Source organism: Coregonus clupeaformis, chromosome 13 (assembly GCF_020615455.1).
Source record: "Coregonus clupeaformis isolate EN_2021a chromosome 13, ASM2061545v1, whole genome shotgun sequence".
Lineage (NCBI taxonomy): Eukaryota > Metazoa > Chordata > Actinopteri > Salmoniformes > Salmonidae > Coregonus > Coregonus clupeaformis.
Window position 1 is genome coordinate 27,309,530 of NC_059204.1, and position 22,278 is coordinate 27,331,807.

The following is a 22,278-nucleotide window of genomic DNA, read 5'->3' on the forward strand; positions in this document are numbered from 1 at the left end:
TTGTTCACCTCAACCTATTACTTTCATTCACTCTTTTTGCCATCATTCAGTAACAAAGAATGTACCATTTGTGTTAAGATGACAGTGCTTTGCATCTTACAATAAGGGCGACACCAAGTCATCCCATGATTGACCTAGAGGTGAAATCATGATTGTATTTTGTTTATTGATTTAAAATTATTAATATCTGACTTGTAGAAAATAAATGTTCTTTTTGAAAGACTATCTTTAATTGATTTTGCATGACTATTACCATGGTAAGTCCAATTGTATAAATCAGGGGTTCCCAAACTTTTTTGCTTCGCAACCCACCATAAGGGTTGAGCGGTGAAAAAACAAACAAAGAATATCATCTTGGCAGCAGAGAGAAGATTGTGCAGTTTAAAAGCTAATTTCCAGCAATTCTACACATTTTACCATGGAGCTGAAATAAAAGGTTGCAATTCTATACATTTTACCATGGAGCTGAAATAAAAGGTTGCAATTCTATAAATTTTTCCAAGGAGCAGAGAATTTTCAGTTAAGCTAATTTCTGGCAATTCTACACATTTTGACATGGCTAATGCCATGTTCTTATTCTCAAACATAAAATCAATGGGTGCCTGATTATCTAGCTTTTAATTAGTTGATTGTAAATTCTCAGATTTGACAGATTATAGGGCATTATTAAAAGATTTATAGCTCCATTATCTTTTCTACATACTTTCGATTTGGTTTTAGTCGTTTAAGTTTATACAAAGCGTTTTTCCATTTAGTTAGTGCCTACAAAATTGTATTTTTGTAGGTACTAACTCCGCCATGGTTTGTTGGACAAAGCCTATGTGGAAATAAATGGTGTTTTTGGAGGGTTTTGGAATAACAAAACGTATAAAATCTCCTAATCTGTGTAAACCTCAGACCTTATTTTCAATGTTTATTTCAAAATCCTATTCTTTCCCCATTCATTTTCCACATCAGAACGAACCAGAGGTAACTCATTTCCGGATTTTAGGCGTCTCATGGAGACCTATCATGCACAGTGTGAGGTACTCCAGGAAGTGACATTGCAGGCTAGCTCAGTGCTGCAACCTCTCCTTGAGTAACACAAGTTGAAGGCCGACCGGGGTACTGCAGGCTGTCATTAGCAACTAAATTATCCTTATAACTTCTTCTGTGTGCGATTTACGATTTACTATAATGGGGGGATCCTGTTTTCTGCTAACAATGCCTGCAGTACCGCGGTCAGCCTTGAACTTCCGTGGCTTCAATGAGAGGGGGCAGTTGTTCTCCCCTGTTACCGACCCACAGTTTGGGAACCACTGGCAGATAACCCTCATGACCAAAAAATGGTAACAAATCAGAATAGCCTTAAAAGGTTATTACTTATCAGTGTTGGGGTTAATTCCACAAATTACATTCTAATAAAATTCCCTCTCCCTGTAAATTCCATTTAATTCAATTCAAATTCCAGGTCAGTCTTTGAATTTAGAGACTATTCAATTCCTCTCAATTCCAATGTTCGATCCACAACAATTCCACAAATCCAAATTCAAATGTAATTCCTTCAGGCTTTCAGGCTGATTATGTCACTGTCAGACAGCATAGCTATAATGTTCCGGACGACTGTGTGATCACGCTCTCCGTAGCCGATGTGAGTAAGACCTTTAAACAGGTCAACATTCACAAGGCCGCAGGGCCAGACGGATTACCAGGACGTGTACTCCGAGCATGCGCTGACCAACTGGCAAGTGTATTCACTGACATTTTCAACCTGTCCCTGACTGAGTCTGTAATACCAACATGTTTCAAGCATACCACCATAGTCCCTGTGCCCAAGAACACTAAGGTAACCTGCCTAAATGACGACCGACCCGTAGCACTCACATCTGTAGCCATGAAGTGCTTTGAAAGGCTGGTCATGGCTCACATCAACACCATTATCCCAGAAACCCTAGACCCACTCCAATTTGCATACCACCCCAACAGATCCACAGATGATGCAATCTCTATTGCACTCCACACTGCCCTTTCTCACCTGGACAAAAGGAACACCTACGTGAGAATGCTATTCATTGACTACAGCTCAGCGTTCAGCACCATAGTGCCCTCAAAGCTCATCACTAAGCTAAGGACCCTGGGACTAAACACCTCCCTCTGCAACTGGATCCTGGACTTCCTGACAGGCCGCCCCCAGGTGGTAAGAGTAGGTAACAACACATCTGCCACGCTGATCCTCAACACAGGGGCCCCTCAGGGATCATGGCCAAGCATGACTCCAACACCATCATTAAGTTTGCCAACGACAAAACAGTGGTAGTCCTGATCACCGACAATGATGAGACAGCCTGTAGGGAGGAGGTCAGAGAGCTGGCCGTGTGGTGCCAGGACAACAACCTCTCCCTCAACGTGATCAAGACAAAGGAGATGATTGTGGACTACAGGAAAAGGAGGACCGAGCACGGCCCCATTCACATCAATGGGGCTGTAGTGGAGCGGGTCGAGAGCTTAAAGTTCCTTGGTGTCCACATCACCAACAAACTATCATGGTCCAAACACACCAAGACAGTCGTGAAGAGGGCATGACAACACCTATTCCCCCTCAGGAGACTGAAAAGATTTGGCATGGGTCCTCAGATGCTCAAAAAGTTATACAGCTGCACCATCAAGAGCATCCGGACTGGTTGCATCACCGCCTGGTATGGCAACTGCTCTGCCTCCGACCGCGAGGCACTACAGAGGGTAGTGCGTACGGCCCAGTACATCAATGGGGCCAAGCTTCCTGCCATCCAGGACCTCTATACCAGGCGGTCAGAGGAAGGCCCTAAAAATTGCCAAAGACCAGCCACCCTAGTCATAGACTGTTCCCCCTGCTACCGCACGGCAAGCGGTACCGGAGCGCCAAGTATAGGTCCAAAAGGCTTCTTAACAGCTTCTACCCCCAAGCCATAAGACTCCTGAACAGCTAATCAAATGACTATCCGGACTATTTGCATTGTTGTTGCCCCCTTCCTCTTTTTACGCTGCTGCTACTCTTTGTTTATTATCTATGCAGTCACTTTACCTCTACCCACATGTACATATTACCTCAATTACCTCGACTAACCTGTGACCCTGCACATCGACTCTGTACCGGTACCACCTGTATATAGCCTCGCTACTGTTATTTTACTGCTGCTCTTTAATTTATTTAAATTGTTTTACTTATCTATTTTTTACATAACACTTATTTTTCTTAAAACTGCATTGTTGGTTAAGGGCTTGTAAGTAAGCATTTCACTGTAAGGTATACACCAGTTGTATTCTGCGCATGTGACAAATACAATTTGATTTGATTTAAATATATAAATACAAGTTTAAATGATTTAAAACAAATCCTGCAGTGATACTAACTCGGAAATATATACAAATATTGAATTCCAATTAAATTAAATTCCAAAGACTACATTTTTTACAAACAATTCAAAGAGTTTAATTCCAATTCCAAAACTTGAAGATTGTTGAAATTTGAATTGAATTCAACTTAAATTCTCCACTTCATGAGTGAATTCAAGAATTGAATTGGAATTTCAAATTAAATTGGAATTGACCCCAACCCTATTACTTAGGCCTAGATTAAATCCGTAGTGTGGAGATACGCATTATAGCAATTGCAATTTCCGATTGAGCCGACATATGCAGCGTTTACAGTGAATGCATTCTCTGCGAACATGGGAACATTGCCTTTAAATTTAAATTGCGCTATAGTGCGGAACCACGCTACGGATTGAATCTAGGAATAATAGCCTTTATTAGTAACAAAATGATCAAACAATGAACCTAAAAACAGCAAACAATATAAGCAAATGTCATAATCAATCAATGGGGATTACTCATAAAACCTAGCAGCCAGCCACAATACATTTTTTGGACGTTAAATTTAAGTTGACAAAGTCCTTGAATGTTTACATTTTTCACTCACTTTAAATGATATACGAGTTGAAATTTTTAAATTGTGATAGTGAAATTGGTGGCGCTCCACTTTCTTCCTAGTTCAGGCCAGGGTCACCCCTGTTTGTCCTCAGTAGAGTCTCCCTTTCTGGGCTCGGGGAAACTGGGAACTGGGGTTGTACTCCGGTGCTGAGTAGAGTGGAGCGGGTGAACTTGGTGCAGGATACCCAGACATGCCTTCTCTCTGGAAGATACAAACAGATCTCATGTCAAAACACAGTGCAATGATCTCATGTCAAAATGCTGCTTTTCTATATCAGCCTGGTCTAACTAATATGGACCTTTAGGCTAAGATTAAAACCAAATGTTTTAGCCACAGTTTCGCCCTGCAGTTTGCTTGTCCAGTTGATCAGTTGAATTCATCATACTGTTCAGTAGGAGTAATCAAACCCTCACCATCATGCCGTTGTGTCCTGGTGGGGGCTGTGTTGGTCTCATGTGCTGGTCATCATAACGGTCTGGAGGTGGCGCTCTCTCTTCATACGGGTTCCTTGGCGATGGAGACTTGGGATAGGGGTTACCCAGGGGCTGGGTCATACCTGTAGCATAGCTGAAACCAGAAAACTAGTCAACTTCCTGGAGCAGACAAACCATATCAAAACAATCATAATAATGTAGGGCACACAATCATAACTTGTCATGGAACAAAGAACTGTATCAGATTGAAAACACACAAATCAAAAGACAGAGGCTTACTTGTATGGCTGGCTTTCAGGGTTGGATAAAGATGATCTATCTAAAGTGGGTAGCATACTCATGGTATTTTCCCTTTCATCAATGACAGAGAAAATACCATAATGGATATGGATATGGATAAGAGTCATCATGACTCTTGCTCCTCAAATCACTGGGTGACTACTCATAATCTGTTGAGGGGGCGTTGTCTTGTTGTCATCTCTAATTTTGTTTCCATTTTTAGTCCACCACCCAGAACATGGTTATACCGACAGAACGGGTATGACATCACTGCCATTGAACAAAGTATCAGACCGAAAACAAACAACACCAAGGTTCTTACTTGTATGGCTGGCTTGGAGGGATGGCCAAAGATGATCTATCTGAAGAGGGCCGCATACTGTTTGGTGAAGGGCTTAGAGAATATAGAGAATACTTTAGTAAACAATAATATTTTTTATTGTGAAAAGAGGAACACATAATAATTCCAGATTTTTGGGGTTTATTTAGCAAAACAAGCTTCAAAAATAATAATTCCTACATTATTTTCTTAGCATGAATTTTGGATACATTCTATTTGACAGTTTTACAAGGGTTTACCTGTAGGGCTTGTAGGGTTGGTCAAAGACGATCTATCTAAAGTGGGCAGCATGCCGTTTGGTTGAGGGCTAAGAGAGTAGAGATCAACATTTCAATAAAAGCACATTATAACATTGCAGACACTATAATAAGGGCCCCCATAATGAAAGTGAAAACCAGTGCCATGTTGAATTGTGTTCAGACAGCTAACCTGTAAGGGCGGTTCTGTAAGTTGGCCATGGGTGGGCTGGAGACTGTGGGGCTTTGGCCAATTCTTCAGAAATAAGACAAGTTGACTTTATCTAAGGTGAATGATTCACAAACTGTATCACTACTGGGAGATAAGGAATCCCTAACTTAGCAGGATCTCTGGATGTGACATCACCATTGGAAATACCATTTGGTCTTAGGTTGATCTAATACCTTGAAGAGTAAAGGAACTCAAGCTACTCACCAGCATGTCTGAGGCAAACACTGTGTTGGAGAACAAGTCATCTTGGTTATTTTCATCATATGTTGTCGGTGACATTGCATTGTTTGTGTAACTGAAAAAAGTGTAAATGACATTATAAAGACATGATGAGTAGTCATTTCAATCCTGAAACAAGACTGTGGACAAATATTAATCTATTTAGTTAATGCCCAACACTGTGCAAAACACATGGAAATATTGAGCCTCTGAACTCTATCTTGTACAAACCCTCTCCCCCTCTCCCCCCGTAGTCCAATCCTTTTGTTCCTTTGCTGGTTTCCTTAAGTAATATACACACTGGACTGTCACACCAACAATAACAGCCAGGGCCAGTCCTAGTAAAGATGAGGAAAACCACAACAAAGACTCCTTTTGGATCCTCCCATGCCAAGATGGATCTAACCTACACTACCAGTCAAAAGTTTTAGAACACCTACTCATTCAAGGCTTTTTCTCAATTTTTTATTTTTTTTTAAAAATTTCTACATTGTAGAATAATAGTGAAGACATCAAAACTATGAAATAACACATATGGAATCATGTAGTAACCAAAAAAGTTAAACAAATCCAAATCTATTTTATATTTGAGGTTCTTCAAATAGCCACCCTTTGCCTTGATGACAGCTTTGCACACTCTTGGCATTCTCTCAACCAGCTTCATGAGGTAGTCACCTGGAATGCATTTCAATTAACAGGTGTGCCTTCTTAAAAGTTAATTTGTGGAATTTCTTTCCTTAATGCGTTTTAATATGGTCCACTCAAAGTCAAACTTCTCCCCTATGTACTACTTGTCTATATAGTTGTTACATCTGAAAAGAACAGCATAGCATTTACGTTTACATTTTAGTCATTTAGCAGACGTTCTTATCCAGAGCGACTTACAGTTAGTGAGTGCATACATTTTTCATACTGGCCCCCCGTGGGAAACGAACCCACAACCCTGGCTTTGCAAGCGCCATGCTCTACCAACTGAGCTACACAGGGCAGAGGTTACTAAAATATTTATATAAGAATTGAAAATATCTGAATTCCAAAAGAAACAAATATTGAGGATAAAGCTATAGAGTCAAGTGTGGGAAGTGCTGAAACATACACACAGAAAGGTTTCTTGTCCTTACAGTAGCATTTGCTTTTCTCAGCATTGCATTCATATGCAGTTCCCGTGCACACTCCAAAGTCATCTACTGTTCCACAACTTTCTGGATGTAAAAATAAAACATGTAACTGAAACATGATCCAGTGATTTGGCCCAGCAATATCATGAGAAAATGAAGACACAATTTGATAAAAAGCACTATCTTCAAACAGAGGGCCTAACCTACTCCCCCCCCAGAAAACTCAAAAAGCAGCAGGACAACCTACAGTATATTTACATGTTCATTTTAGAGATGTCATCTGAGTCAATGATACAGTAATACATATCCTACTCATACTAAAAGAAAGGCTTTCTTTACAGATTTCAACAGAAAATAATTGCTTCTCACGATCTGGTGTCGTTTGTCCAATAACTGTGACAGGGAGCAGAAATATTAAACACAGCACACTATAGCCCTTCATCTTACATTTTAGTCATTTAGCAGACGCTCTTATCCAGAGCGATTAGTGAGTGCATACATTTTTCTTCCTGGCCCCCAGTGGAAAACGAACCCACAACCCTGGCGTTGCAAGCGCCATGCTCTACCAACTGAGCTACACGGGATCTTCACACACGTACTGTACTATTTTATACTTGACACGTTATATACGTGACTCCCTACAATAATCATGAGTTTACGGTGGAGCAGAGTTCATGTTCAGCTTGTATGATCACTGTCCTGACTAAGATATGAACGAGGGAAAGCCTGTAAGGTATGGCAGGATAAAAAAAGCAGGGAAAGAGGAAGCACCTTGATGATAGAACACTCTATAGACTTCTCTAATAAAATGACATATTCTTGTTAATGTGTTACTGCAGACTGGTATTGAACAGTGCCTCTTACTTTCGATAAGCAAGACAGCATAACACAAAAGGACAACTTCAACGTGGTTATATCAGATACCGCTAACATTTATCCCCAAAAACAAACAATGGAAAGATGATGGCATCATATCTGGTTTTTATTTAGGATCTCCTTGGAAGTTTGAGAGTTTCCTAATAACAGTGCTGGAAACATCTAAAATGCCTGAAAATCCAGGATGCAATCATAAACTTTAATGGGGAATAACAGTATTTTTCGATCACTTAACCCAGTGTCTCAAGACAAAAGGTTGAGATGAGACCTGGCACTGAAAACAAACAATTGTCAAAGCTGACTATTCAAATATCTACATTTTGGCCAAAGTTCTGCACAACCATAAAATACAACTTTATTCAAGGTACATAATTGTAAAAAAATATATACATGTGTCGGTACACTGAAAAGAGCATAACCAGTAGAAAACATTGATTTAAAGCATCAACTCCAATTTAATCCTGCCATTATAGATAAACAAGCTCACTTCAGTTTGATTGAACATTTTGTACAATATTGAGCTCACAGAGGAGTTTATCATAGAGACTTCATAGGTGTGGTAATGACTGGACAGCAAACAGTCTGAACTATCATTGGGGGATTGACTGACATGAGATAAAGTTATGACAGTACATGCATGTAATTCAGCCTGCAAGTTTAAGGTGTATTCATTCAGTGAGCCTGAGCTCACATGTATGGATGTGGATCTGTCTGTTATAATGATTGTAGAGCGCATTTGCGTCTTTAAGTGTGTGTGTGTGCGGTGGAACACTTCTCTAGTTGTCTGAGTCCATGTCACTGTCACCCCCAATGGACCTGAACTCTTCGCTGTCCTCATCCTCACTCAGCTGCACCTGGGACAGCACACTGGGACCTCTCCTCCGAGCTGCCTCTTCCTCATCTTCCTCCTCTTCCTCACTCATGCCATATCCCTCTCCATTGCCCATGCTGGAGGTCTGGGTCTGGGTCTGACCCTCCGGCTCCTCATAGCTCCCATAACTATGGGAAAGGGGGAGATAAAGAGAGGGAGGGGTAAAGTATGGGTTAATAGGGCCCAAGATCCAAACAACGATGTAAATCCACCATGTACATAATGTGTCGGCCATGGTGGTTGCTGGCTCTATGCTGTACCTGACATTACTGTCCTCCAGGTGGGTCTCATCCGGCACCTCTTCCCCGTATGACATCATGCTGTCGTCCTGCTCCAGGCCCATGCGGGCCGTCTCTTGGTGGGGTCTGGGAGGGGGCGGGGGACGCACCTCCACCTCTCTGTCTGAGTCACTGCCACTCTCCGACAGGTGGATCGCTGGGGCGGGACAGGACAGGATACACCATTAGAACCTCAGATATCACATACTGTCTGTAGTGTCCTACAGATATCCCCAAATCATAGGATGTAGGTTTTAATTAACCTTGATGAACTTAATGTTAATTGAATCTCTATTCATAATCTCACTCCATCCTATGATAACCTCCACCCCAGTGTGACTCACAGGAGAACGGGTTGTCTCCCTCCTCTTCGCTGGCGTCATCCTCTCCGTCTGACATGAGCAGGTCCTGGTACAGCACACTGGCCTGGGTTGGCCGACTGGAGCCTTCATCCTCATCATAATCATCATCCTCGTGGCCCTGCAGTCGTCTGCGGGGCGGCGGCAACAGCATCTCCTCTTCATCCTCCTCATACTCCAGGTCTCCCTCACCATCCTCAGCCTGGGGAACAGGTCATTATCATTAAAATGACTAGTTTGACTGAACTACAAACAGTCTCCAAATCCATCCACTCTAAACCCCATGATGACTCCATGATCTGAGTCTTACAGGAGTTGGTGTCTTGGGCTTGCCGTCATACTCCTCCTCGAAGCCCTCGATGTCCACGTCCGACTCCTCCTCTCCTAGTCTTCTATGACGACCCTAGAGACACACAGAGAAGTTAAGCAACACTGACGGAGACAGGAGGGATAGTTCTGGGGAAAGACAGAGTGATGACTTGTGAAGCAATAGAGATGATGGCTGAAAAGAGATAATTGTCAGGGCAAACAGAACGCTAGTATTACAAGCAGTCACAATTAGGAGCAAAAGTAACACACAAGTGAAACAGGCAGACAAATGAACCAAATGAGTTATGGGGAGGAAGCATCTTTGTCTTAGGAATAAAATGCAGAAAGGGATCTTGGAATGGCTCTACGTTAGGATGAGCATGCACCAGTCAGGATCCACATTGTGGGAATGGAGAGGGAAGAACTAGAAGGGGACGACCAGGTGATTGTGCAAGAAGGAACGGGGGGATGGGAGGCGAGAGGGTGGTTAAAGGAGAGGTGATCCCTGGATGAGACAGACGCCCGTTACACTCCTGGAGGATCTCTCTCCGTACCTTCCCTAACCCCCTCTTCTCTGGAACAGCCATTAGAGATGCCTTAACCTCAGAGAACAGTCTGGTCTCTCTGTGCAGGCTCACAGAGGCACTGCTGTCAAACACATTGGCAGGCTGCCCACCACACACACACACACACACACACACAAACACACACACACACACACACAAACACACAGGAAAGAGGGAGGAGAAGAGATAACCACAGGGTAGGAAGGATAGTATAGAGACTAAGATATACAGAGGCTATAGAAACAACTACTAAATTGCAGACACATACAACAGTGCTAAAGAGGAACTACAAAGCAGAGAAAGACTAGAATGTGAAGAGGCTATGTAATATGGAGGGAGAGACTACAGCAGACAGAGGTTAAAAAGTAGGTCCTTGGAGAGGAGTTACATTCCCCAACTCTGGAGCATGTGAGGGTTGAGTTTAGGTACTTTATTTGGTGACTGGGGGTGATGGGGATTTAAGGGCCCATTGGTGGCATCTGGCTTGTTTCTGGGCCACACATGGGACAGGAACATTGCTACCTGTGGTGTGTAGGTTCCAGGAGTCATGGGGTCCAGGCTATCCAGGTCTGCTGCATCCAGAGCAGCCTCTTTAGCTGTGGAGATGTCCTTCTCCAGCTGGGTCAAGTGCTCATCATACTAGGGATATATCAAGCAACAGTCAAATGATCGTGGTTGGAGGAAACATAATGAAGTCATAAAGTATAAAGAGTTTCATTATGTCCCTGTCCTGCTGTTTCATACACACACCTCTGCCAGGGTCTGCTTGCACACGTTGACTATCTCCAGGGCCGTCTTGGTGTAAGGACTGTCTGGACCGTTGTACTTGACACTGTTGGTGTGGACCAGGCTGACGTCAAACAGGAACACATCCCGGTTCTGGTACTTGTGTTTGGATATGTTCTGTTGGACCACATCACACAGAGAGACTTTTAAATAACATAAATGATTATATTACACTATATTACCATCTACTGCATTCTGTAATATATTCTGTATATTACATATACACTGAGTGTACAAAACATTAAGAACACCTTCCTAATATTGAGTTGCACCCCCACTTTTGACCTCAGAACAGCTTCAGAACAGAGATACTATTCCCAAATAGGGCTTACTTCTGTATACCAACCCTACCTTGTCACAACACAACTTATTGGCTCAAACGCATTAAGGAAAGAAATTCCACAAATTAACTTTTAAGAAGGCACAACTGTTAATTGAAACGCATTCCAGGTGACTACCTCATGAAGCTGGTTGAGAGAATGCCAAGAGTGTGCAAAGCTGTCATCAAGGCAAAGGGTGGCTATTTGAAGAACCTCAAATATAAAATTGATTTGGATTTGTTTAACACTTCTTTGGTTACTACATGATTCCACATGTGTTATTTCATAGTTTTGATGTCTTCACTATTATTCTATAATGTAGAAAATTGTAAAAATAAAGAAAAGGCCTTGAATGAGTAGGTGTTCTAAAACTTTTGACTGGTAGTGTAGGTTAGATCCATCTTGGCATGGGAGGATCCAAAAGGTGTCTTTGTTGTGGTTTTCCTCAAAGCTCACACCGAAGTCTACTTCCCCTAACTAACTCACCTTGCGGACATTCTCCAGGTCCATGGGTTGGACTATCACTTTGTAGTAATCTGGAACAAACTTCTTGTTGACTGGATGGTGGAACGGCCAAGACTGAAGAGGGGATACAGGCAGAGTAAGGACAGTTAGAACATCATCACTGAGTGCTTGATTGAAGTATTGCCACAATTGTCAATATTTTAATACATTTTATTTATTTATTTTATTGTCACATACACCGGATAGGTGCAGTGAAATGTGTTTTTAAAGGGTCAGCCATAGAAGTACGGCACCCATAAAGCAAATTAAGGTTAAGTGCCTTGCTCAAGGGCACATCTACATATTTGTCACCTTGTCGGCTCGGGTATTCAAACCAGCAACCTTTGGGTTTCTGGCCCAACGCTCTAAACGTTAGGCATTTGTTTAGGGCAAAGAAAAGACTGCTCAGTAAAATGACTTAGTCACAGAGAAAATACTCATAGCAGATATTCTCTCAGTGACATCCGAAGCGTCCGAAAGAAAGTAGAAACCCTGATGATTGTGTGGAGCTCCACTCACGTCAGGCACGGCCATCATCTTCTGAGTGACGATGTTGTCCAAGATGAAGGAGAAGGCCACCTGGTCGTCATCGTCCAGCAGGGGATTGATGGCTTTCTCCAGTCTCACCAGCCGGTCTTCCTTCTGCACAAGACAAAGGAATTTATCGGTTCAATAATAAACAAGTACTGAAGGCCACTTCCATTGTCTTCCAAGAGTTGCTGAACATTTTCACCCTCCTTCTGCAAACACAGCAGCAGACATTGGGCGGTGTCCAAAATGGCACCCATCCAGGAATCCATCAGCGTTCACACGTACCTCTTTCAGTTTCTCATCACAAAGGTCCAGCATAGTCTGCGCCACCTGGGTTATTGGATGCTTGGCACCTGAATACACAACAACAATTACAGTCTCAATAAGATTTACATAATGGTCGGACAGAGTCAAATATTACAGTCATTCTCTAAGGCTTCATGTATTTTAAAGTTGTACCATTGTATGTGGCGCTGTTCTTGACGATGAGCTCCACGTTCTCTCTGAACTCCTCCCGGGAGGGGTACACACGCTTGCGCACATTCTCCCGTAGCGTCTGTAGATCCATGGGACGAGGGATGACCTTATAGTAGTCCTTCACCACCTTGGCATTGACCGGTGTGTGGAAGGGGTATGTCTGTAACAAGAGGTAAAGACATTACAATTGTGTGTGTGAGTGTGTTTGTGTGTGAGAGAGAAAGAGAGGGGAGAGAGAGAGAGGGGGGAGAGAGAGAGCGAGAGAGAGAGGGGAGAGAGAGAAAGAGAGGGGAGAGAGAGAAAGAGAGGGGAGAGAGAGAGAGGGAGAGAGAGAGAGAGAGAGAGGAGAGAGAAAGAGAGAGAGAGAGAGAGAGAGAGAGAGAGAAAGAGGGGAGAGAGAAAGAGAGAAGAGGAGAGAGAGAGAGGGGAGAGAGAAAGAGAGAAGAGGGAGAGAGAGAGAGAGAGATAGAGAGAGAAAGAGAGGTGAGAGAGAGAGAGAGAGAGAGAAAGCCTATAAAATGGTCAGAGGAATGTAGGCAGTCAGTCTGTCTGTCTGTAAGCAGTGAATTGTGTGAATGTATGTGCGTATCTTACATTAGGGTGATCCCGCATGTCGTTGATGACGCTCTCCAGGACTGAGGAAAGGGTGACCATGGGGTCAGTACGTCGGCGGTGGATGGATTTGTGGGGCCTCTGTGAGAGGACGACAAGTTACAACAAAACAACAATCACAGTGTTAAAGATTTTCTAGAGCCTGCTTGAACAGAATAGTCATATGCAACAACTGTCAGGCTCACATTGAGGTAGTCACAGTGTACAGTGGTCCCCACACGTCTCTTCTTCTTGAGGGGAAGATGCTGTTTGGGGAACTTCAGCACCAGGGATTTCCTACGCACCTCATCAGCACTGGAAGAGGAGACAACGTGGTCCTTTACACAGCAGCACAACGCGATATATCACAAACTTTAGCTAGGTTTCCGTCCAATTTGCGACAGATTTCCATGCGAATATTCTAAAATCTTCATAAACCAATATGCGCATTTTCCCACCAGAGATGCGTTTCCATCAAACTTACTTTTTGCAGATAAAAGGCTGTGCGTGATGACGTAGCGCACATAAAAATACCTTTTGCGGTTAAATTCCCATGTACCGAATAAAAAATACAAGTTAAATGGGTTTCCGTCGCATTTTCAACTCTACTGATGGTTTTCTCTCAAAAACTGTTGCGTTCTATAGCAAATGTGCCTACTCTGGTCTTGGCATGTGCGCTCTAGCCAACAGCTGGCAGATACAGTGTGGGTAGGTTAGTCTACATGATGAGATTATTATGGATAAGAACGATATTATTTGTATTTGTCAAACGACAGCCAAGCATTGATTATCATGTCACCAGAATAAGACCCTCAATATTTATTGGAAAGGAGCATCAAGCTCATCACCTTGCACATTCACCGCCTTGTGAGGTTCATCATAACTTATTTCATCTGTAGCCTAATAAACTGCATGGTTTCCCGAGTCGTAGTGGGAGGACCACACAACATATCATCCACCGCCTGACTCCAAGTTTACTTCGATATGATGGTTATTATATAAATATTTCTTGCTAATTAATTTTATAGACACAAAAATATCCCACCATGTCGAACGAACAAATAGTTTGTCAGCATTTATAAAATTGTACTGGCATTTCCTGTTTCCATCAGCCCAGTTGCGTCAGGTAATTAATCTGCATAAAGTGGTTGGATTGAAACGTGGTTATTTAGACAGACGTACAGCACATAATGGAAAGATCTACAGAAGCTCAATTAGCTGTGCAATATCTTTTGGTGGTTTGAAGCTGGCATTACCAACTCAATATAAGAGTAAAAAGACTTCTGTCACTCTAGTAACATGGAAATATTTACGTTTAAGTCTCCTTTTCTCCTGAATGTCTAGTCTGTCTGTCTATGTGGTACCTCTCGATAAGCTGCTTGCCCAGGACGATCTTGGTTCCCTCCACCTTGATGAGTTCCTCGTTGTCGTTGTGGATGACAGTCTTCTCCAGCTCCTCCTCCTGCTCCTCTGTCATGGCAACCGGGTTGGAGGGCGGGGCGTTGGTCTGATAGTATAGCGGGCAGAACTTGTTGGTTCGCATGTGCCCGATGGCACCGCATGCTCCGCACTTCAGCTAGGGCAAGGGGGAGGAAGAAAAAGAGATGTAGTTAACAATCGGACAAACACGCTGTATAGGAATGGAAACTGCAGCTCACTGCATCACATGGCACAATAAGTGCCACATCACATGCAAACACTACATTATCATGCTTATTATAAGCAATATAATATATATTAAGAAAAGTGTGAAAACAGTGAGGAAGGTTTATCTTGAATCGAATTATCCTATTTTAGAAACAGCGCAGATCAGCAGGAAAACAGACAGCAGGTTATGGAAAAGCGGGGAGGATAGTCTTGGAGTTGAATCATTATGGGCTGGCAAGCTTACTTTTACCTTGAGGTCTGGCCTCTCCTTGACCTTCTTCGGCTTCTTCTCCGGGGGGCCCTTGAACCTGTCCTTCTCCTGGTTCCTCTTCAGCCTCCTCAGCTGTTCCTGGATCCTTCTCCGCTCCTTCCTCATCTCCTCTCTGTGTTGCTCGTCAAACACAGCAAACTTTCTTCTGTAGAGGCAGACAGAGACAGGCAGACAGAGACTTAGTGACAGGTTGGACACACACACACACGGCGCAGACACACAGACCGCATGCGCACACACATACACACAGGGCGCACACACACACACACACACACACACACACACACACACACACACACACACACACACACTACACAGACGGACGGACTCACATGAACTCATCATCCTTGGTGGTTCTGATCCTGGTGTAGGCGTCTATGACGGAGGGTTTGCGGACTGTCTCACAGCGGACATACTCCTTGCCGTCCTCGTCCCTGAAGGTGCGGTAGATTTTGAGCCGCCGTCCCGTAGCGGACGAGTTCAGGCTGGTGACTGAGGAGGTGTCGTCATCTTTATGGGAGCCCGAGGACAAGGCACTGGCTGCAGGGACACACAGAGAGAGAGATAAGTTACACAAACACACCAGGGTTTCCGTTAGCCAGCAGTTGCCGGCTTTTGGCACCCCCCAAAAATGAAAAGCCGATAAATAAAAAAAATCGCATTGCAAAAGAATGCTTTTTATTAATTGATGGAAAAACATTTGACCATCATGCGTATGGGGTCTATAAGTGAATTTGCATAATTTAGTGGAATTAAATTGGCCTGTGTGTATTTTCGTTTGTCATCATGTATCTTATTTATCCAACAACTATCACAGCATACAGAGACTATTTTGAGGGGGATTTCTCCTGCAGCTCCTCACTTACTGCTGGAGTAAAACCTGATTTTATAAAACCATTCATTGTGCAACAGTTCTAAACGCAATTGCGTGTTAAAAACCGTTTTGGTGCACGATTAAAGAGAGCTACTATTTTTATTTCTCAACTGGTAATTGAAGCGCGCCTCCCATTCACCATTCAACTGCAGGAAACAGTCTATCAGCGCGTCACCCACCACTTTACAATGTGAGCTGGAGACAGTATGCATTTTGAAAACATACTTAATTGTTCGAAACTGGAATGCTTTATTTCATATTATGAGGTATGTCTTAAATAGCTTACTGTGAGGAACTATATAGTTTTAATATAGACTGAGTGTACAAAACATTAAGGACATTTGCTCTTTCCATGACATAGACTGACCAGGAATCCAGGTGAAAGCTATGATCCCTTATTGATGTCACTTGTTAAATCCACTTCAAATCAGTGTAGATGAAGGGGAGGAGACAGATTAAAGAAGGATTTTTAAGCCTTGATTGTGTATGTGTGCCATTCAGAGGGTGAATGGGCAAGACAAAATATTTAAGTGCCTTTGAATGGGGTATGGTACAGTGGCGGTCGGTGCCGTTTAAGATGAGGGAGGATAATATTTCTTTTTTTATGAGCATGGTCTTATTTCTATTATAGCATATTGGATGAATGTCATTTATATTCCATTCACCCAGCTCGATGTAAAATCGATAGGTTTAGGCTACTACATGATACTCAAATCTTCCCTATACCCATCATGAGGTTGCTACAACCTAGCCTATGAATGGAAGTTTACAACGTAGCTGCAAAGGTCGAAAAAATTTGAGTAATCAAGGTGATAGATATTGACACAATCAATACCGCCTTACACAACCTTGCCTGCATCTAGCTGATCTAGGGTGTAATCATTACACCAAAAGTGTATTGGAGAGTTTCTATTGGACAAATTCAGGTATGATTATCCCCGTTTTGTTTCGTTTGCTTCCTTAAGAAATGTTTTTCAACAGAATCGGCAGTTCACTTTATTAGCAGCCACATACAAACAGCATGATCCCTTTGATCATTGGATAATTCCTTCTCACATCTACACACTCTCCTCCTCTCACCTTTTCCCTTCGCTTGTGGACTCCAGCGTACAACACATCAGCTGTCTGTGACCAGGCAAAAAAACCTTTCCAGGCCAAACCTTCATATCATAACCGCTCACAGCTACACACAGCCTACATCGTTGTCACCATATTAGCTAACGTCAAGTCAACATAGCTATTAGGACTAACGCGTTAGTAAACCCGCTACAATCATGCAGTACAGTGTAAAGTCAGCAAGCAGTTTAGCAGTTATACCAGCGGGCCCCGGTGGGAATAAATTAATAAAACCAAAAGCTTACCTTGACTTGGAAGACTTCCAGTGTTGGATAGCCATAGCCAGCTAGGTAACATAGCATCCCTCTCTGTTTGAGCCGGGTGTTTGAGTAGGCTAAACTATTTAGCAGCATTCGCTAGCTAAGTGAAAAAAATAGAAATATAGCTAGCTCTCGCTCTCCCTCTCTCTTGCTTCTCCTTCATTTTTCAATAAATTAATTTGTTAAAAACTGTTCAACTATTGTCTTTCTCTCTCTTTAAGTCAACTACTCACCACATGTAATGCACTGCAGTGCTATCTAGCTATAGCTTATACTTTCAGTACTAGATCCATTCTCTGATCCTTTGACTGGATGGACAACAAGTCAGTTCATGCTGCAAGAGCTCTGATAACTTCCGGAGGACGTCCTCCGACCTGTCATAATTACTGTGTAAGTCTATGGAAGGGGGTGAGAACCACGAGCCTCCTAGGTTTTGTATTTACATTTACATTTAAAGGTGAGGAGGAGGATTATTTAAGATACTGTTTGAAGGTAGGGTTTCAGATGTTTTTGGAAGATGGGCAGGGACTCTGCTGTTCTAGCTTCAGGGGGAAGCTGGTTCCACCATTGGGGTGCCAGGACAGAGAAGAGCTTGGACTGGGCTGAGCGGGAGCTGCCCTCCCGTAGGGGTGGGAGGGCCAAGAGACCTGAGGTGGCAGAACGGAGCGCTTAGGTTGGGGTGTTGGGTTTGAGCATCGCCTGAATGTAGGAAGGGGCAGTTCCTCTTACTGTTCCACAGGTAAGCACCATGGTCTTGTAGTGGATGCGAGCTTCGACTGGAAGCCAGTGGAGTGTGTGGAGGAGCGGGGTGACATAGAACTTGGAAAGGTTGAAAACCTTGAGTCCAGATGGGAGAGGACAAGTGCCTGGATTAGGACCTGCGGCGCTTCCTGTGTGTGGTAGGGTCGTACTCTACAGATGTTGTAGAGCATGAACCTGCAGGAGCTGGTCACTGCTTTGATGTTTGCAGAGAACGACAGGGAGTTGTCCAGGGTCACGCAAAGGTTCTTTGCCCTCTGTGAGGGCGACACTGTCAACCGTGATGAAGAGGTCTTTGAGCGGGCAGGCCTTCCCCGGGAAGAAGAGCAGTTCCGTCATGTCGAGGTTGAGATTGAGGTGGTGGGCAGACATCCAAGTTGAGATATCTGCCAGGCACGCAGAGATGCGTGTCGCCACCTGGGTGTCAGAAGGGGGGGAAGGAGAAAAGTAGTTGAGTGTCATCTGCATAGCAATGATAGGAGAGACCATGTGAGGATATGACGGAGCCGAGTGACTTGGTGTATAGAGAGAAGAGGAGAGGGCCCAGAGGACGGAAACTAGCTGTCCTCCGGCTACACCATGGTGCTACCCTACAGACTTCTGTTGAGGCTACTGTAGACCTTCAATGCAAAACAATGTGTTTTAAATCAGTTACAGTTGAAGTCGGAAGTTTATATACACTTAGGTTGGAGTCATTAAAACTTGTTTTTCAACCACTCCACACATTTCTTGTTAACAAACTATAGTTTTGGCAAGTCGGTTAGTACATCTACTTTGTGCATGACACAAGTAATTTTTCCAACAATTGTTTACAGACAGATTATTTCACTTATAATTCACTGTATCACAATTCCAGTGGGTCAGAAGTTTACATACACTAAGTTGACTGTGCCTTTAAACAGTTTGGAAAATTCCAGAAAATGATGTCATGGCTGTAGAAGCTTCTGATAGGCTAATTGACATATTTTGAGTCAATTGGAGGTGTACCTGTGGATGTATTTCACGGCCTACCTTCAAACGCAATACCTCTTTGCTTGACATCATGGGAGAATCAAAAGAAATCAGCCAAGACCTCAGAAAAAATATTGTAGACCTCCACAAGTCTGGTTCATCCTTGGGAGCAATTTCCAAACACCTGAAGGTACCACGTTCATCTGTACAAACAATAGTACGCAAGTACAAACACCATGGGACCAAGCAGCCGTCATACCGCTCAGGAAGGAGACGCGTTCTGTCTCCTAGAGATGAACCTACTTTGGTGGGAAAAGTGCAAATCAATCCCAGAACAACAGCAAAGGACCTTGTGAAGATGCTGGAGGAAACAGGTACAAAAGTATCTATATCCACAGTAAAACGAGTCCTATATCGACCTGTATAACCTGAAAGGCTGCTCAGCAAGGAAGAAGCCACTGCTCCAAAACCGCCATAAAAAAGCCAGACTACGGTTTGCAACTGCACATGGGGACAAAGATCGTACTTTTTGGAGAAATGTCCTCTGGTCTAATGAAACAAAAATATAACTGTTTGGCCATAATGACCATCGTTATGTTTGGAGGAAAAAGGGGGGTCTTGCAAGCCAAAGAACACCATCGCAACCACGAAGCATAGGGGTGGCAGCATCATGCTGTGGGGGTGCTTTGCTGCAGTTGGGACTGGTGCACTTCACAAAATAGATGGCATCATGAGGAAGGAAAATTATGTGGATATATTGAAGCAACATCTCAAGACATCAGTCAGGAAGTTAAAGCTTGGTCGCAAATGGGTCTTCCAAATGGACAGCTCTGTCAGGAGGAATGAACCAAAATTCACCCAACTTATTGTGGGAAGCTTGTGGAAGGCTACCCGAAACGTTTGACCCAAGTTAAACAATTTAAAGGCAATGCCACCAAATACTAATTGAGTGTATGTAAACTTCTGACCCACTGGGAATGTGATGAAAGAAATAAAAGCTGAAATAAATCATTCTCTCTACTATTATTCTGACATTTCACATTCTTAAAATAAAGTGCTGATCCTAATTGACCTAAGACAGGGAATTTTTACTAGGATTAAATGTCAGCAATTGTGAAAAACTGAGTTTAAATGTATTTGGCTAAGGTGTATGTAAACTTCCGACTTCAACTGTATTTGGTGACGTGAATATATTTAATATAGTTTTATCTAAAAATGATATTTTTATGAAATTCACTCTTCCCCTTCCTCCTCTGAGGAGCCTCCACAGGTATGGTAGTAGATGCCAGGCGCACCGGTTTGAGTGTGTCAAGAACTGCAACGCTGCTGGGTTTTTCATGCTCAACAAATTGTGTGTATCAAGAATGGTCCACCCCCCAAAGGACATCCAGCCAACTTGACAACCGTGGGAAGCATTGGCGTCAAAATGGGCCAATAACAATGTGGAACGCTATCGGCACCTTGTAGAGTCCATGCCCTGACGAATTGAGGCTGTTCTGAGGGCAAAAAGGGGTGCAACTCAATATTAGGAAGGTGTTCTTAATGTTTTGTACACTCTGTGTATTATCATTTGCAATGGATGTAAAAAAAAAAACCCACTTTCCTACATTTCTGCACAGCAGGCCAGGTACTTCTGTGTGCGCTCAGGCGCGCTCTCCCTCAACATTATCAGGACAGAGAAACCTGACACATGTTCATTGCTCACATGGAGGACTCCATGAAATAAACCAAAACGTGTTACTCACGTGTAGCAGGTGTGAACTCTGCAAACAACATGTCCACTCCGAGAATGAAAACGGTAAATGGCTGTAATTAATACATGCATTAAGAGAAATGTATGTAACCAAATGATGGGGATTATTGGTAATTTTACTGCTGGTGACATATGTAATGGGGAATTGATTAAAAAAATAAAATAATCAAAGGGCAAACAATTCACACAATGAAACAATGAATGCGCAATAATTGGCAGGAGACAGCTGAGCCATTCTGGAGAGACTCGCCTCTACCTTCGCCTCACACACCCCTCCCTTCTTCTTGTCTAAACATTTGAAATTATACTCAAAACACATTATCTTCACACATATTTTAGATGTTTTAAACTGACAGCCGCAACTCAATAATCAGTTAGGCCTATTGCCACCGGCGCTGCCCAAATAGGCACAGGCCTACAAGCTTGTGATTTGAAACAATCCACAGCAAAAAAAACTTAAGAAGCTAATGATCCTCGATTCCTCTGTGGCTAAGTCATGCTTTCTTGTGAAGTATTTTGAATGATTTTATTTATTTCCGTATAGACAGGAGTAACTATATAATTTTGGGAAATGTATTTCCATTTACTTCCCTATTGGACCCACCTCTATGTCATTTCTCTCCTGTTCTATTGGTTTTCATATCAACTTTCTTTCATTGTCCAGAAGCCAAAGGCACAATCCTAGTCATATTAGCAACCCCTCTTTTTAAGTTTCTAACAGAGATTTTCATCTCTGTCACATATGGAACCGCTATCAGGTGCGCTGTGAAGAATGGTGTTTTCCCAGGTGCGCTGTTAAGAATGGTGTTTTCCCAGGTGCGCTGTTAAGAATGGTGTTTTCCCAGGTGCGCTGTTTAGAATAGTGTTTTCCCGCGAATGTCTGAAAATGACGGTTTATTGGCTGCTTCATTACATGAGTTGCAATGTTCTGTTAAGATTCATTACCATAATCTAAATGTGATTTCAGTCACTCTGAGCACTGTGGGTGGACGCCTTAATGAGTTATGCACCCATTGCATATGGGTCCAGTAAAATTCTCAAATTGCCGGTAAATTTAAATCTTCCTGGTCACATTTTCCTAGCATAAACCCTGACATACACACTCCTGAAACACATATGCACAAACACACCACTTACAGAAGCCCTTGCGTGCTTTGCGTCCCTTGTGGTCGCGGTCGCTCTCCTCTCCCATCAGCATCCTCTGCAGCTCCTTCCTCTCCTGCTCCTCCCTCTCTCTGGACAGCTGGGAGCTGGTTTTCTTGTTCTGCAGCATGTTTTCAATGTTCTTCCCCATCTCCTCAAAGTCACTGTCTTCTGCTGAGCTGCTGTCTGTATCTGTGGACAGGACCTCGGTAGAATCCAATACTCTGGG

At 43.0% G+C, this 22,278-nt stretch overlaps 1 protein-coding gene across 6 annotated transcripts in view; it reads right to left on the reverse strand.

Annotated features, from left to right (window-relative positions):
• Window positions 1-7,771: 7,771 nt before the first annotated feature.
• The window catches only part of LOC121580001 (transcription initiation factor TFIID subunit 1-like), a 51,321-nt gene continuing 36,814 nt past the window's right edge, over window positions 7,772-22,278 (reverse strand). For 2 of the 6 annotated variants that reach the window (XM_045224319.1, XM_045224318.1), the window contains exons 24-40: window positions 22,044-22,273; window positions 15,526-15,733; window positions 15,167-15,338; window positions 14,640-14,851; window positions 13,482-13,590; window positions 13,279-13,377; window positions 12,667-12,844; window positions 12,493-12,560; window positions 12,196-12,318; window positions 11,659-11,751; window positions 10,817-10,969; window positions 10,589-10,705; window positions 10,055-10,168; window positions 9,502-9,594; window positions 9,177-9,393; window positions 8,815-8,989; window positions 7,772-8,682 (exon numbers count right to left, since the gene is read on the reverse strand). In XM_045224319.1, the coding sequence (XP_045080254.1) occupies window positions 8,460-8,682; window positions 8,815-8,989; window positions 9,177-9,393; window positions 9,502-9,594; window positions 10,055-10,168; window positions 10,589-10,705; window positions 10,817-10,969; window positions 11,659-11,751; window positions 12,196-12,318; window positions 12,493-12,560; window positions 12,667-12,844; window positions 13,279-13,377; window positions 13,482-13,590; window positions 14,640-14,851; window positions 15,167-15,338; window positions 15,526-15,733; window positions 22,044-22,273 (2,584 nt within the window). In that variant the 3' untranslated portion in view covers window positions 7,772-8,459. The remainder of the gene's footprint in view (window positions 8,683-8,814; window positions 8,990-9,176; window positions 9,394-9,501; window positions 9,595-10,054; window positions 10,169-10,588; window positions 10,706-10,816; window positions 10,970-11,658; window positions 11,752-12,195; window positions 12,319-12,492; window positions 12,561-12,666; window positions 12,845-13,278; window positions 13,378-13,481; window positions 13,591-14,639; window positions 14,852-15,166; window positions 15,339-15,525; window positions 15,734-22,043; window positions 22,274-22,278) is intronic. The other 4 variants (XM_045224322.1, XM_045224321.1, XM_045224317.1 and 1 more) reach the window with 3 other exon arrangements.